We start from the raw sequence: 16,660 nt of genomic DNA, 5'->3' as shown, positions 1-16,660 counted from the left end.
TCAGCCTTGTAGTTGCCTGGGTCTTCCTTCTTGCCCTTGTTGAAGACCGGCATGACATGAGGTTTCTTCCAGGCACCTCTTCTGTTCTCTGTGACCTTACAAACATGATGGAGAGTGGGCTAGCAGTAACATCCACCAGCTCCCTCAGTGCTTATGGACGTACGCATCACGGTCCATGGATTTGTGGGTATCACGTTTGCATAAGAGATCTCTGACCTGATCATCTTCAACCAAGGGAAAGTCCTCATTTCTCCAGATTTCCTCCCTTGTCCTGAAGGTCAGAGATTCCAGAGGGCTGGTCTTAGCAGTGAAGACTGAAGCAAAGAAGGCATTCAGTAATTTTGCCTTCTCTGTATCCTTTGTCACCAGGGCACCCACCTCATTAAGCAGTGGGACCACATTTTCCTTCATCTTCCTTCTGTTCTTGATATATTTGAAAAAGGCCTTTTTGTTGTCCTTGACACCCCTTGCAAGATTTAACTCCAAATGGGCCTTGGATTTCCCTGTCACTTCCCTACATCCTTGGACAATGTCCCTATATTCTTCCCAAGTGGCTTGTCCCCTTTTCCACATTATGTACAGGTCCTTCTTCCATTTCAGTCATTCCAGGATCTCCTTGATCATCCAAGCAGGTCTCCTGCTCCCTTTGTCTGACATTTTGCTCACAGGAACACATAGCTCTTGAGCCTGGAGGACTTGGAGGTCAGTGTGCTATTGCTGCCGGTGCATTATTGTGGCAGCCGTTGACACCTGCTCTTCTTTGGCTCTCAGCAACCCCACAACAGAAGGGTCCTGTGCAAGACCAGGCAAGGTAGACAACTATTTGACGTTCTCTGTATTCAAGGCCATTATGCCAACAGCCCACTCGTACCCATTTGTTCAGTTGTTTGCCCTTGGAAAAACCCAGAAACACAGTCTGGAGGCATGTCATTAGGGTTACCCCATGATGTTCAAATTACTCAAGAGCTATCATGACTGGCCCGGAATGGGGCCAGAAAGAAAGAGGGAGAAGTGCCATGCCTTGTTCCCTCCACCAGGTGGATTCATGAGTGTTGTACCAGTAGCACCTCAAATAATGTTAATTGTGCAGATTTAGGGAAAGCATCAAAAGCCCATATTTGCTTTCCTAGTGGCAATTTTTTATTTTTTTTTTTCAACATGTAGTTGCTTTACAGGTAGGAATTTGTAGCAATCTGTAATAAAGACATTTATTAAAACAAAGCAATGAGGTACCCATGTCCTTGTGTACTATGGAATCCTACCAACCTACTGCTGCGATCCATGCGTGGGCGGATCCCCATAGGTCCTCACCATTGATACTGTGATGCCGCTTGGAGTGGTCCTCAGAGCTGCAAGAGCAACCACAGACCTGGGGCTTGGTGATGGCCCTTTGCTGCAGAGAACAGACCCAACCACAGGGGCTGAACCATTCAGATGCCCGAGTGACATGAAACTGTTTTTTTTTTTTTTTTTTTTCTGCTCAGTTCTGCTGCTCCCTCGCACACAGCTAGGCCTGTGGCTCATCTCCCCGTAGAGGAGTAGGAGGCAAATCTCTGCTGGTGCCCAAGTAAGGGAGAAATACTCCACCTGTGGAAGGGCAAGGCTGTTGGGGAGGTGGCACAGGACAGGCACTGGCCTCTTTCTCCTATTCCCCACCCAAGGAGTATTCAGACCACAGGTTAGTGTCTGTACTGCCCACAGGTGCCTGCAGTCCTGTATCCTGAGATCCATCTTTTCTCCTTCTGTATGTAACACTTTTACTTTACTTCTCACAGTTTGGGGCCAGCATTGGTTGACCTGGTACCTGGCACTGAAAGGTTGTGTCTCACAACGTGTTTTTTTGGTGAGCTTTTTGCATTGCAGCAGCAGAGTAGCAGCTAATTGCTTCTGGAAGACAACCAAAAGAGCTTCTTCAGTGCATGCTTGAGCTCCTGGTTCCTCATGCTGTAGATGAGGGGGTTCACTGCTGGAGGCAACACCGAGTACAGAACTGCCATCATCAGGTCCAGGGATGGTGAGGAAAGGGAGAGGGGCTTCAGGTAGGCAAACAGGACAGTGCTAACAAACAAGGAGACCACGGCCAGGTGAGGGAGGCACATGGAAAAGGCTTTGTGTTGTCCCTGCTCAGAGGGCATCCTCAGCACAGCCCTGAAGATCTGCATGTAGGAGAAAACAATGAAAACAAAACAACCAATACCTAAACAGAAGCTGATTGCAGTAAGCCCAACTTCCCTGAGGTAGGCATCTGAGCAGGAGAGCTTGAGGATCTGGGGGATTTCACAGAAGAACTGGTCCACAGCAGTGCCTTGGCAGAAGGGCAGGGAAAATGTACTGGCAGTGTGCAGGACAGCATGGAGAAAACCACTGCCCCAGGCAGCTGCTGCCATCTGGGCACAAGCTCTGCTGCCCAGGAGGGTCCTGTAGTGCAGGGGCTTGCAGATGGCAACGTAGCGGTCATAGGCCATGATGGTGAGAACATAAAATTCTGATGCAATCAAGAAGACAAATAGAAAGACCTGAGCAGCACACCCTTGATAGGAGATGGCCCTGGAGTCCCAGAGGGAATTGGCCATGGCTTTGGGGACAGTGGTGGAGATGCAGCCTAGGTCGAGGAGGGCGAGGTTGAGGAGGAAGAAGTACATGGGGGTGTGGAGGCGGTGGTCGCAGGCTACAGTGGTGAGGATGAGGCTGTTGCCCAGGAGGGCAGCCAGGTAGATGCCCAGGAAGAGCGCGAAGTGCAGGATCTGCAGCTCCCTTGTGTCTGCGAATGGCAGGAGGAGGAACTCAGTGATGGAGCTGCTGTTGGACATCTGCTTTTTTGGGGGATGTGTTCCTGCACATAGAAGAGAAAGAACAGTAATAATTTATAACAGACTTATCAGAGAAAAAATCATCCCATTTCTCATTTAAAATCACCAAATAGTTGTCTACTCCCAGGAAGACATTTGACAGGTCCCTTTCATAAATGCTTCCTGATGCTGCCTGTGGGTGTCCCTGGGAGCAGGGGACTCCTCTGTGGGCAATGAAAGAGTTATGCCCTATAGCCAGAGGTAAAGAGGAACATTGGGTAATCTCAGACTCACTTCACTCCTGATGTCAAAGAACTTTGCCCCAGTGTTGCTCCCAGGTGACCCAACTTCAGGGCAGATATACATATGCGTATTTTTCTTTTATGGAGTTACATTTTTTGTTGTTGCTAGCCTACCACACTTGATGAGTTTTTCTAAAAAAGAAATCCTGGGCATTTCTTCTGCAGCTGAAGGGAAACTTTGTGGATCATTAGAGAAAAAGGGACTGTCCCTACTGTGCAGTGTCCTTTAGTGAAGACAGATAATCTGTCCATCAGTGCTGATCTCAGCTGCCCTGTGAAAGCTGCAAGAAAGTTATACTCAGTTGCTCATCTGAAAAGAACCTGAACACTGATGAGAGCAGAGGAATCCAGGCTCAAAGCGCACATCTCCAGACCCCTCACCCTGTCCCTGTACTCTCCTTCACCCAAGCACACCGAGGGCTCATTCCATGGGCATGTGAAACCCCCATCCCCAGCCAGCCTGGAAACAAGAACAGCAGCAGCACGGCCAGGTGGAGAAGCCAGGAGGAATGGCATCATGCTGCTGCCAGGGGAGGCAAGGCCAGGGAGGGACAGACGGATACTCAGCAGAGCCTCCTCTGCTGCAATCCTGCCTCATTTCAAATACTGTATGCTCTGCTCTGGCCTGCAGACACCTCCCAAAGACAGGGCACAGAGTATTTGCAGCTTCTAAAGATCTGCTTGGATAAAACCTGATGGGACCACAAATCTGATGTTGGTGCAGTCCATGGGCTGAGTTGTGGGAAGGTACTTCACAAACTTAATCACTGACATATTGATCTCTCAGTACAATGTTCTAGGAGGCTCAGTCTCCTGTACAACTCTGACAATCAGTTACCACGAAAACTGCCTCCTCTCCACAGCAGGAATCTGAAAGCACAGACTGCAGAAAAAGCCCTTCGGGTAAACCAAGCCTTGGTCTTCCTTTTGAGAACTCCAATCGCAAATGCCATTCTCTAAAGCATCTTCTATATTTTGCTGGAGAAAGAGAGACCCATCCTGACAGATTCTGTAAGACATTGGATGTGCCAGCTCTAGAAGACCCCTCTGGCAACTCCACCTGCATTACCCTGCTGCCAGAGACTCACGGTGTCAAGAGTCTGCAGATGTGTCCTGCCACACACTGCCCTCTATTGTTGCGTTCCTCGCTGCCTCCAAGCCCTCTCTCCTTCTCTCCTCTCCCTGTGCCACCTGCGGTCAGAGCCCCCAGCCCTGCTGTGCTGTGCAGAGGAGCTGCTTTTGGGCAGAGCTGTCTCTCTGCAGCGCTGCCTGCTTGCCAGGAGCTCCCCTTGGGCCCAGGAGCCCGGCCAGCTCAGCAGCACAGCACCCGACCATGGCATCACTTGCTCTGTGCCCTTGGGCTCCCTCGAGGTATCCCCAAGGCTTCAGGGCTGACAGCTCCTGAAGGCAGCAGGGTCTCTCCTGGGGTGTGGTGTTTGAAGCAGACTGAAGTCATCACTGACTGCCCCTCTCTGAACACGGGAGAGACTGATTTTAGAAGTGTGATTTGTGTTGTTAGAGTGTGGTTGCCAAACATGATGTTGTGGTTTAACCCAGCAGGCAGCTCAGCACCACACAGCTGTTAGCTCACTGCCCTTGCAACCCCACACCTGTAAAGGTCATGGGTTGAGAAAAAGACAGTTTACAATAGAAAACATAGAGATAGTAATAACAACAACAACAGCAATAAAGAAGCTATGCACAATGCAATTGCTCACCACCCAATGACCGATACACAGCCCATCCCCACGCAGCGGTTCCCCCTACCCTGGCCAGCCTGCATCAGGCTCCAACGTTTTGGACCCTTGAGAATTGTTATACAGTAAAACCAGCTTTCAGAATGATTTGGATTATTTTCTTCCCTTTCTCAAATACTTCTGCTCTGTTGCCCCACATGATGATATCATCAAGAAATTGCAGGTGTTCAGGAGCTTCTCCCATTCTAGGGCAGTCTGGGTCAGTCCATGGTAAATGGTAGGGCTGAGTTCCCACCCTGGGTCAGTAAATTCCAGGTGGACTGGATGCTCCTGCAGCTATGGTGTGCACGCTGCTGCCGAAGTGATGGAGGTAAATGCATTAGTGATATCAGTTGTGGCAGAGCACTTGGCTGCCTTTGACTCCACTTCGTATGGAAGTTCTAGAATGCCCAGCACAGCTGCCCTCAGATGTGGCGTGACTTCATTTAGGCCACCATAGGTCACCGTTAGCCTCTACTTTCACATTAGACTTTCACACTTGCTATTTGGGTCTCTAAAAGATTGAGCGATTCTTGCTGATCACTTCTTGGCAATGAACCAGCTCATGGATGGGAATCAGGGAGTCTCTGTTAGAGTGATACTGTGCGGCACCAGCTTTACTTCAGCCTTCATCAGTTCTGCAACAGAAGGGTCCTGTGAGAGACCAGACAAGGTAGGCAACCGTATAATGTCCTCTGCCTCCAAGGCAGCTATGCCAAAAGCCCACTGATACCCTTTTGGGTCCTTGAAGTACCCTCTCCTGAGGTAGTCTATGCCAAGGATTAACAGAGACTCCAGGCCAGTCCCAGTGAGGTGCTTTTGCCAATCCTTCCCAGTTAGACTCACTGCAGCCTCCAATGCAGTTAACTGTCGGGATCCCCATCACTCCAGAAATACAAATGGGTTCTGCCCCTTTATAGCTTCATGGCATTAGGGTATGCTGTGCACTGGTATCCACTAGAGCTTATATCTTCTGTGGATCTGATGTGCCAGGCCATGGAATCCTCAAAGAACATCAATCCTGATTGTCCCTTTTCTCCCTCTGGCTAGAGGCCGGGTGCCTCTAGTCCTGCTCATAGTATTTATTACTGTTGCCCGCTGGAAACTGGAGCAGCAATTTTTCTCAGAAGAACCCGTTTTTGTGATTATATTTCCTTGTAATTCATGTATCCGTGCCTCTAGGATGGGGGTAGATTTTCCAACCCATTTTCTCATGGCCTCTCCATGGTAAAACAACAGGTCTGCACATGGTGTGTATCCACTATATTTCAGTTCTTGAGCAGAAGGACACTCAGACCTGGTAGCTTAGGTATTGGGTTTAACAGGTAGGGAGGAAGATGCATTCTCTTGAAGTTCTTGGACCTCTTGAGAAAGTTTCTCCACAGTTTAGATACAGGCCCATAAAGAAGAAGAGATACTTTCTTCACACTGACGGAGTTTTTTTTGCAGAATTCATCACCGACTGCCCTTCTCTGAACACAGGAGAGATGACTTTTACAAGTGTGATTTGTGCTGTTAGTGTGGTTGTCAAACATGTCCTTTAACCTGGCAAGTAGCTCAGCACCACACAGCAGATAGCCCACACCAACCCCCCCCCCACAAAAAAAAAAAAGCTTATACGTTGAGATAATGGCAGTTTAAAGGACTGAAAGGGAAGAGAAATAATAATAATAATAACAATTATTATTATTGTTATTGTTATGTACAAAGCAAGTTATGCACAGAGCAATTGCTCAGCACTGACTGATGTCCAGCCTGTCCCCAAGCTGGTAGAACATTGTGGTAACCATCTGCACCTGCTCTTCTTTGACCTTCAACCACTCCACAAATGGAAGGGTTCACCCAGAGACTGGGCAAGGTATACAACTCTTTAATATCCTCCAAGGCAGCTCTCCCAAAACCCCAGCTGTACCCTTTTGGATCTTTGAGTACCCTCTCGTGGGGAAGTCTATGTCAAGGTTTCATAGATCAACATTCTTCTCCCTCCTTTCTTTTCTGTGTAGTAATTCTTTTCCATTTTAAGGAGCCTGATTTTCACATCCATTGCTTTCTCCTACAGATAGAGGCAACATATACTGGCACAGGTTGGTGCTCTGGCCTAGCAAGACCAGACCGGGGTTTTGGGTCTAGTCCCCAGACTGGACCTGGGGCCTGTCATAGGGGATAGAGTGGCTGCAGGACATGTCAGAGGTGTTGGAGTGGCTGCAGGGCCTGTCACGAGGGTTGGAGTGGCACTGATTGAGGCTCAGTAACCACACACCAAGTCCCAGCATATTCCAGTGATTTGTGTCCCTTTGGAATTGCCAAGGTGATAACACCTCCTTTTCAAGCATTTCACCATTTTTTAAGGATTCTGCACTTGTTCGGGGGGTGAAGTTCAAAAGCCCTGGAGGTGCCCACTGCTCTAGGTGCCTGCCCATGTCCTCCCATGTTCCCTGCACTCCTAACTTTCCTGCCTTGGGGCAGGTCTCTGGAGGGCATTCTTAAATAGTTGTTTATCCTTAAACAAAAGTTGAAACGCATTCAGGAGACATAACAATAGGACCATCCCAAGGATATTCAAAGCTTTGTAGAGCTAGTGTAATTAGCCTGGAGGAGAAGGGGGAGGCGAAGGAGAAAGGGAGAGTGATTAAGTTTTCTCCCCTTGGATTGGCTCCCTAAAGCAAAAAGGTCAAGAGTGTAAATCTTAAGTTTCTGAGTGATGGTTCCTGAGGTATGGAGGTGATGGCAACGCTCAGTACAAATAACAGATTTGTAACATGACCAGTAATTTTATATAATCATAAGCCAGTGCTACCCAACATAGCAAAATAACTTTAAACCAGCCACAGAAATGATAAACAGCACAACAAGAACACATGCAGTAAGTAATGTGCTATACAACGCATTTCTGAAAACAAGCACAACAGACCTGAGATCCAAAAAGTCAACATTGTGATCAGCAACTACTAAACTGGTCTAATGCTTATAACAATTTAATTTTAGCACTCTGTGGTAAGATCTGTCATTATCTCAACCCTTTGTACCCCAGACTGTGTGCCAAAAAGACTGCTGTATTTTAACGCGGCAGTTCAAGTACATGGAATTATTGGAACGAGTCCAGAGGAGGGCCACAAAGATGATCAAGGGGCTGGAGCATGTCTGCTATGAAGGCATGCTGGGTGAGCTGGTACTGTTAAGCCTGGAGAAGACAAGGCACCAGGGAAACCTCAGAGCAACCTTACTGTTTTTAAAGAGGACCTATAGGAAAGCTGGGGAGTCCTTTTCAGGGAGTGTAGTGATTGGACAAGGAGTAATGACTTCAAACTAAAAGAATGAAGGTTTAAATTCGATATATGGTAGAAATTCTGTACTCTGAGGATGGTGAGGCACTGGAACAGGTTGTCTGGAAAAGCTGTGAGTATCTGGAAGTGTTCAAGGACAGGTTAGAACGAGCTTTGAGCAATCAGGTCTAGTAGGAAGTGTCCCTACCCATGGCTGGGTGCTTTGAATAAGATGATCTTTAAGGTCTCTTCTAACCCAAGCCATTCTATGATTCTACGACCCCATGTTTCTATGATTATCTATGACACTGCCACCATTGACCATGTGAAGCCCATAAAGGCTCTCCTCAGAGATGTTAACCAAGCGCTTTCCCAAACCTTCATCATCCTCCTGGTCGATCCTCAGGTTGCTTAGAGGTGATTTTGGAAGGGTGAGAGAGGTGCTGGTGGCGCCGCAGACATCGTCATAAGACCTATCTCAAAGACCTTGGAAAGGACAAATTGACCAAAACATTCCTCAGGACTTGGAAAAGGTAAATATCAAACCCATCTTCTACTAGAAGGGTGAGCAGAAGGATGATTAAGCCTCACAAGGGCAGAGCACAGGGGGACAATCACAACACTTGCTCTGCTGGCCACTCTTCTTTTAATGCAGCCCAGGGTACAATTGGTCTTGTGGGCTACAAGGACGCACTGCTGGCTCATGCTGAGCTTTTCATCCAGCAGAATCTCCAAGTCCATCTCTGCAGGGCTGCTCTCAATGAATTCTTCTCCCAGCCTATCCTCATATCTAGTTTCATCAGGTATTCCCAAAACTGCTCTTAATCACAGCGGGTGGGACTTTGCCCCCCCCAGCCTCCATCTATGGGTTCAGGGAAATGAAAGACTTGAGAAGCCTTACTGGCAGTGAAGACTGAGGCAAAGACGTTATTGAGTACCTCAGCCTTTCCCATGTCTGTCATTACCAGTTCACCCTTCTCATCCGTCAGAGGGAGTACACTCTCCTTGGCCTTTCTTTTCTGAGCAATGTATCTATAGAATCTCTTCCTGTTATTCTTTGTATCCCTTGCCAAACTCAGTTCCATCCATGCCTTGGCTTTCCTTATCCCATCCCCACACATCCAAAACTGAAACGTGTGAGGGCCTGGGAAAAGGAACCCTGGATCCATAGAAGCCATTTGAGAAACAAAACCTATAGGTAGGAAGCACAATTTTGTGGAGATGCAGAGCTGATGGGCATATTGGGTAGGATGCTTCTAAAGACCTCTGTGCCCTTTTCCCTCCTGACTACAACACCACTTCCTTCTCAGAAATGGAGTAGCTAACAGAGGTGAGAAAGATACTCTGTGATCATGAATGTCATCAGAAAGCTGATCACAATTAGATATGGGGACATCAGGAGCAGCCTGGAAAAGAGAGATGGGAGCTTTTGGGGTGGGAAGAAGAGGATGGCCAGCAGAAATTAATGATTTCATAGAGGTAAGAGGGTTCGTGTAATGTCAATGCTGTGCTAACACTGACTTAAAACAGTCATGTATGGCCCTTACCTTATTGAACCAGTAATTTTAATCCTAAGTGCTACTCCAACACTCTGACGGGAGTCCACTACTCTAATGCTTGAATGCAAAGTATCACTTGAAGCAAAACTCAGTCCATAGCCTCTTTCCCTTACCTTTACTCTCTTGCTCACCCTAATCCCTTCCCTTAACGCTAGCATTAAAATGGTATATTGAACCTTAGACAAGTTCTTGGCAGACCTAAAAAGAACTTAAACCACAGAGCTTGACCATACCCTAATCACAGAAAGAGACTAAAGCTTCTCATTAAACCTCTGTTTACTCTCTAACCCAGAAAGGTGAGCCCTAGTCCCTAAAAGACTAGAGAGGTCAGCTCAGCCTCAGGATCTCTTGCCCCAGCAGGAGAAATGTGACTGTGGCAGTGACTGTGAAGTCACTTCTGTCCCTGCACTTGATAGGGCAGCAGCAGGAACATGTCACACATAGGCACCGTGACGTCACTTCTGTCTGTAGCTGACAGGTCACCCTTGACTTAGACCTGGGATCTGTACTTTCTGGCTGACATCTGGCAGTGGCCCTGCTAGGCCAGCTGAAGGCACCTGGTTGGCATGCTGACTGTGAGATCCCCTCTGCCTACATACCCAGGAGGACCCATATAAGAAAGAAGGCCCGAATATGGGTTGTCATGTCCCTTCTGCTTGACTACTTGACTGGACAGCAAGAGGCATGTGGCTTGGTTGTGTCTAGCCACGAAGCTGCAAGGCCAGCAACAGCCGCATGGCTTGGAAGATGCTGGTGAGGTGACTTCTGTCTGGTTGGCTGACATGCCGCAAGAAGGCTGATGGGTTGGGATGTCTACTTTGGAAATGGGTTCCACCCTGATGGAGCTTTCTTTGGTAGTAGGAAAGAGAAGGAGAGAGGTAGTAGGAAAGAGAAGGAGAGAAAAAAATGCCACAAAGTGTACATTGCAAGGCAGTGGCCATGAGGAGGAAGAAATGTCATGGGGAAGAACTTGTTATAAATGGCTCAGGATTCAAATTAGAATTAAATGAAAAATAGGATTTATTAAAGGATATAAAGGAATAGAGGTAAGCAAACAGCGCTGGGTGCACCAGGAGTCTCCGCTCCACCAGGATGCACACCAATTACATCAAGCAACTGATTTTTATGCTCCTAGACTAATACATATTCATTACTACTTCTAAAAAAATAGATTATTAAAATTAGCTTCCGGGGTGCAGTCCCTCCTACTGGAGCATGCACAGTCTCCTCTGGGGTCTCTTCTGGGGGTCTCCAGGGGTCTTCCATGCTGAAGGCTCGCAGTCCTTCTTCCCCTTTGTACTTACTGGGCACCATCCCAAGTTTACGGAACACCTTCTTCAAAACACCTTCTTCAAATCTTGTCTCCCAGCCGCCCTTCAGCTTCTTTCTTGGCCCCCCCCTAACCAGATACCAAAGATCCACATAGTATCCCATAACAGTCACTAGTTGTTATCAGTTGTTCTGAAACTCCCAGACACACGAGTAATTAAAACATTCTTCCCCAGCCATTCACAGACACATCTATAGCAGTGTTAGAAATAGAAGTCCGGAATAACAAAAGCAAACAGGTTCATAAATTTAAGAAGTGATAAATTGGCTAGAATGAGGAATGAGGGGGAGACTGGGACACACTGCAGCTGTGGTTCAAGCATTGAATTGCCAGTGCAGGGCCCAGAGGCAGACAGGATTCAAACGATTCAAACAGAATTGTAACAGAATTGTTCTTTATGGACACGAATTGTTAAAACATTCCTCACAAACTGGTCTTGCTGCTACAGACTGAGGCAAAGAAGGTGTTAAGTACCTCAGCCTTTACCTCATCTCTTGTCACCAGGTTTCCTCCCACATCCAGTAAAGGATGATGATTCTCCTTAATCCCCCTTTATTAAAGTATTTATATAAACAGTTTTTATTGTCTTTGACAATAGACGGATAGAGCTCCAGCTGGGCTTTGGCCCTTCTAATTTTGACCTGCACAGCCCAATAACATGTAGAATACAGCTCCAAACAAACTGACAGCATGCATGAGAAGGAAGCACAGAAGAGGTGAAACCTGGCATCCTTCCATCCCCTATCCTTCTGTGAATCTGTGCTGCAATTCCACTCAACTGATTACTCCTGTATTATCCATACTTTTCTGCAACTCCTGATGCTGCTATCTTGTCAGATTACATGAAGGTTGAGCCTTCTGCCTGCAGATATGAACAGTTGACAGAATGGAGCATCAGTGTGGGGCAACCTTCAGAAACTGCAGGATTTTGCCTATGGGAGCTTCTTGACATTTACAAGGAGAAGATTGTAATCCTGCACCAGAGTAACCCCACACATCAGGGCAGACGGGGACCCTGATGAGTGAGCAGTGCCAAGGAGGAGGAGGGCCTGGGAATTACAAGGGATGCCATACAAGCAGTGTTGCCTGCTCACCAGGAACCAGGCCAGCTTCCTAAAGAGCTGCCTTACAAGGAACACGGCCACCAAAAAAATCTGAGTTATCAGACTCAGCTCAGATCCGGTGTGACACCAAATGCACAAGGGTCTGCAGCCAGCAGGGAAAGAGGTGCAGGTCTGGGAGTCCTTAGGACAGCCTAGTGTGGAGAGGAGTAAGAGATGTGGCAAGGCTGAAAGTCCCAACAGGATTGAGGTCTTTGTCTCCATTGCTATAGCTGTTTTCTCTGCCAATGAGGCCTATGAGGAGACAGCTTATCCTTAAAGCACCAGGGGCCTCATTTCCTGCTTGCCCCCACCCATGAACCAGGCAGAGGTCGTACCATTCTCCTTCACTTGGCCATTCACATCCCCATCTCCTACTGCCCCAGGGAGAGCCCTGAGCAAGGTGTGAAGGGAAAGGATCTCCCTTGTCCAGGGGCCAGGGGTCAAGGCTCAGCCCTTGTGCTTGGTGAAACACATCCACTTTGTCTATATGTCAGTGTCACCTTCACGTTGCCTTTGTCTCCTTGTCCACAGTGCCTCCAATGTTCTGCTCTAACAAGCTCCGAGGGAGGCTGTGTCAGTGCTGGCCCTCAGGGGGACACTCCAGGAAAGTTGCATCTGACTTCGACTTCCTGAAAGATTTCTTCAATTTGCTCTCCATGACTGAGGTTCATGAGCTCATCACAAAAGCCACCAGAGGGGTGATTCCAATGCCTTGGGCTGGGCCTCTGCTGCTGAGCTGGGCCAGGCTCCTGGGACAGAGAGAGCTCCTGGCAAGAGGGCTCTGGTGCAGAGAGACAGCTCTGCCCAGGAGCAGCTCCTCTGCACAGAGCAGAAAGGCAGGGGGCTCTGACTGCAGCACCCAGGCAGAAAGGGATTCCAGGCAGCCTGGATGGTGTGGGCAGAGGAGAGCTCAGTGCAGGAGAAACCTTCACAGCTCTGCCCACGGTAAGTCTGACTGCAGGACAGTGCAGGGGAGGTTCCTAAAAGGGGCTGCTCAATCTGGGATGTCTCTGCCTGGCCAGGAGCTGCCAGGATGTCTCTCGTGGCTTGTGCGGTGTGGAGGAGAAGGTGCTGCAGGACAACTGCAGGGGTGTCCAGGGCTGTGGTGCAGAGCAGGTTCCCTGCTGTGCCCCAGGGGCTGTGTGCCGGGCCAGGGCCTCTGCCGCCTGCCAGGCTCATCACTCAGCCTGCCCGGGGAGCTGCCCAGGGCGCTGCAGGGAGAAGCTGCGGGTGGAAGGAGCCCCCCCGGCAGGGCAGGGTCCTGCTGCTGGCGGGAGGCTGCTGCCTGGGCAGCCTGCTCACAGCTCCACAGCACACCAAAGGCATTGCACAGGGGACTAGGTCCAAGGAAGGGCAGGGCAGGGGCTGCCTTCAAAGAGAAGGCACTTTCTGCAGTCTCTGCCTGAACTTTTATAGTCTGATCATGGGGTAGGCTCTGTGTTAACAGAATGATTGGATTTGCACAGGTGACTGAGCTTCCAATTGCATTGAATTGAGACATAAAAAGGTTAGTGATGAACCTCAGAATATCCCTTTCTTTCTCTCTGCTTGTAGACTGCACCAGGGCTTTTCTGAGCTGTTCTTTTAGGACCTGAAGACAGGGAGTTTTTCCCAGAGCTGTCTCCATCCCCGGGAGGTGTCTGCAGGGCAGAGCTGGGCACCCAGTGGGTGGGATGGGCTCTGTGAGCATGAATGGGAGGAGACATGGGGACAGAGAAAGAGGGGCTGGCAGGGACAGCTGCAGGCAGCAGGGACATGGGCAGGCAGTGAGAGGGAGCTGCTGCAGAGCATACATTAGAGTCTTTGTTATACCCGAGATCCCTTGATCTGCCCTTGTGAATCAGCACCCTTGCCATGTACTTGTCATTGAATTCTGCACAAGCGTGCTAAAAAGGAGGCATTTCCATCTGCACTTGGAGCTGGTGCCCTCTTCTCCCAGTACAGCCCAGGTGATTTTTCAGCACAACAATTAAGTGCAACCATCCCCCAGCTGAGAGTGCTGCAAGCACCCAGCCTCTGGGCACCAGGGGATGGACAGAGCAGCCCTCCTGGATCTGACATCTGGCTGAGGTTTATATGCAAAACAGCTACTACTGCAGTGCAGCCAATCAGGGTCTGATGGGCAGAGGCAGCTGCTGTGTAGGTGACACTGAACCAGCACAAAGCAGGGCCCCAGCCAGGAATATAGACAAAGGTCACCTGGCAAGAAAGGCAATGTAAAGGCTTAAATGAAGAATTAAATTAGTATTGCTCAGGGAAAATTTCCCTAAGAGCCTGTATTTTTTCTTCTTTGCAGTCTCCCCGATGAAGGGCAGCAAATGCCCAACAGCAGCTCTGTGAGCGAGTTCCTCCTCCTGCTGGCATTCGCAGACACGCGGGAGCTGCAGATCCTGCACTTCGCGCTCTTCCTGGGCATCTACCTGGCTGCCCTCCTGGGCAACGGCCTCATCCTCACAGCCGTAGCCTGCGACCACCGCCTGCACACCCCCATGTACTTCTTCCTCCTCAACCTCGCCCTCCTCGACCTAGGCTGCATCTCCACCACTGTCCCCAAAGCCATAGCCAATTCCCTCTGGGACACCAGGGCCATTTCCTATCCAGGGTGTGTTGCTCAGGTCTTCTTTTTTGTTTTCTTGATTGGAGCAGAGTATTTCCTTCTCACTGTCATGGCCTACGACCGCTACATTGCCATCTGCAAGCCCCTGCACTACAGAACCCTCCTGGGCAGCAGAGCTTGTGCCCAGATGGCAGCAGCTGCCTGGGGCAGTGGGGTTCTCTATGCTGTCCTGCACACAGCTAATACATTTTCACTGCCCCTCTGCCAAGGCAATGCTGTGGACCAGTTCTTCTGTGAAATCCCCCAGATCCTCAAGCTCTCCTGCTCAGAGGCATGTCTCAGGGAGGTTGTCCTTCTTGCAGCTAGTCTCTGTTTAGCATCTGCATGTTTTGTTTTCATTTCATTTTCTTATTTGCAGATCATCTTGGCTGTGTTGAGGATGCCCTCTGAGCAGGGCCGGCACAAAGCCTTTTCCACATGCCTCCCTCACCTGGTTGTGGTCTCTCTGACTCTCAGCACTGCCATGGTTGCCTACCTGAAGCCCTCCAACTTCTCCTCATCCTTGGACCTGGCAGTGTCATTTCTGTACTCGGTGGTGCCTCCAGCAGTGAACCCCCTCATCTACAGCATGAGGAACCAGGAGCTCAAGGATGCTTTGTGGAAACTATTTGGATACATGCTTCTTCAGCATAGATAATGAGCCTGTAATACTAATGGGACACACAGGTTACCTGGAAAAATCTCTTAATACAATAACTTGATATTCTTTTCTTCTTATTATTTCCTAGAACTTGTGATTTTGATTTAATTCTATTTGTGGCATCCTGTCTATTCATTGTTTTGTTTACTTTCACCCATTTATCTTATATTCTTACAGAACTAGTCTTCCTGTGTGGATAAAAGAATAAAGAAGCCATGAGAACTTCACTGGTCTCAGCTGTCATCTCTTCCCATCTTCTCTGGAGCTGGGGGAGCAGTGCCAGCATGCAGGATGGGCTCACGGCCAAGAGCCCAGCTGCCACATGGAGGAGTGGCCAGGTAGCAGCAGCACAGAGCCCACTCTTTGCCCAGAGGGAGTCACACAGTGTGAGCTCCCTTGACTGACAGGGAGAACAGCCTAAATAATACGATCTCCTCTGAAACAGCCACGTTTTCACTAACAGCAATGTGTCTGAGTTACAGAACCTTCTTCAAGTGGTCTCACATACAGCCCCATTGCATTTTCATTCCCTCCAATGTGAATTGCATATGACTTCACATTCCGGTTTCAGCTAGGATAGACTTAAGCACTCCTCCAAGCACTCCTGCTCAGACACCTACTTCAGGGAAGCTAGGGTTCTTCTGGTTAGCATTTGTTTAGGTGTTGGATGCTTTGTTTTCATTGTGGTGGCCTATGTGTAGATCTTCAGGGCTGTGCTGAGGATGCCTTCTGAGCAAGGGCGGCACAAATCCTCTTCCATGTGCCTCCCTCACCTGGCCGTTGTTTTCCTGTGTCTTAGTACCATCATGTTTGCCTATCTGAAGCCCCCCTCCATCTCCTCCGCACACCTGAACCTGGTGGTGTCATTTCTGTACTTGGTGGTGCCTCTAGCAGGGAATCCCTTCGCCTATAGCATGACTAAGAAGGAGATCAAGAATGCAGTGAGGAAACTATTTCAGTGCCTACTTCTTCATCATTAATAATGGATGCACAATCCTAACAGGACACAGAGGTGATTGTTTTTTTTTCTTTGTTTGTTTGTTTTTAATTTAGGACAATCATTTTTTATTATTGTTCTTTATGCTATTTTCTGAAACTTTTAAAAAATTATTTTTATTTTTGTGGTGGTTTTACTTTGCCAGGTACCTGAACTCCACCAGAACTGCTCTCTCACCCCTTCCCCCTCATCAGAAGAGGAGGGGAAGAAGAAAATAAAAAATAATTAATGAGCTGAGATAAGGATAATTTATTTAAAGGAAAAATAGTGTTAAGGTACAGTTATTTTTAAGGGAAAATTAATAATTTAACTACAGAAAAAAAA

General features: G+C 48.5%; 2 protein-coding genes across 2 annotated transcripts in view; both read left to right on the top strand.

The window, feature by feature from the left end:
* Positions 1-16,660, top strand: part of LOC311216502 (olfactory receptor 14A16-like) — a gene marked incomplete at both ends in the record, with an annotated part of 307,014 nt that overhangs the window by 246,353 nt on the left and 44,001 nt on the right. The gene's annotated exons all lie outside the window — the stretch shown is intronic.
* The window catches only part of LOC311216649 (olfactory receptor 14C36-like), a gene marked incomplete at both ends in the record, with an annotated part of 34,452 nt that continues 30,763 nt past the window's right edge, over positions 12,972-16,660 (top strand). Inside the window, 3 exons of the mRNA XM_084298177.1 lie at positions 12,972-13,027; positions 14,379-15,224; positions 16,139-16,280. Of these exons, the coding sequence (XP_084154303.1) occupies positions 12,972-13,027; positions 14,379-15,224; positions 16,139-16,280 (1,044 nt within the window). The remainder of the gene's footprint in view (positions 13,028-14,378; positions 15,225-16,138; positions 16,281-16,660) is intronic.

The sequence above is a fragment of the Netta rufina genome (genome assembly GCF_964035555.1).
Source record: "Netta rufina genome assembly, chromosome: 18".
Taxonomy (NCBI): Eukaryota; Metazoa; Chordata; class Aves; order Anseriformes; family Anatidae; genus Netta; species Netta rufina.
Note: the sequence above shows the minus strand (reverse complement) of the source record. Positions and strands in the feature narration are given on the sequence as shown.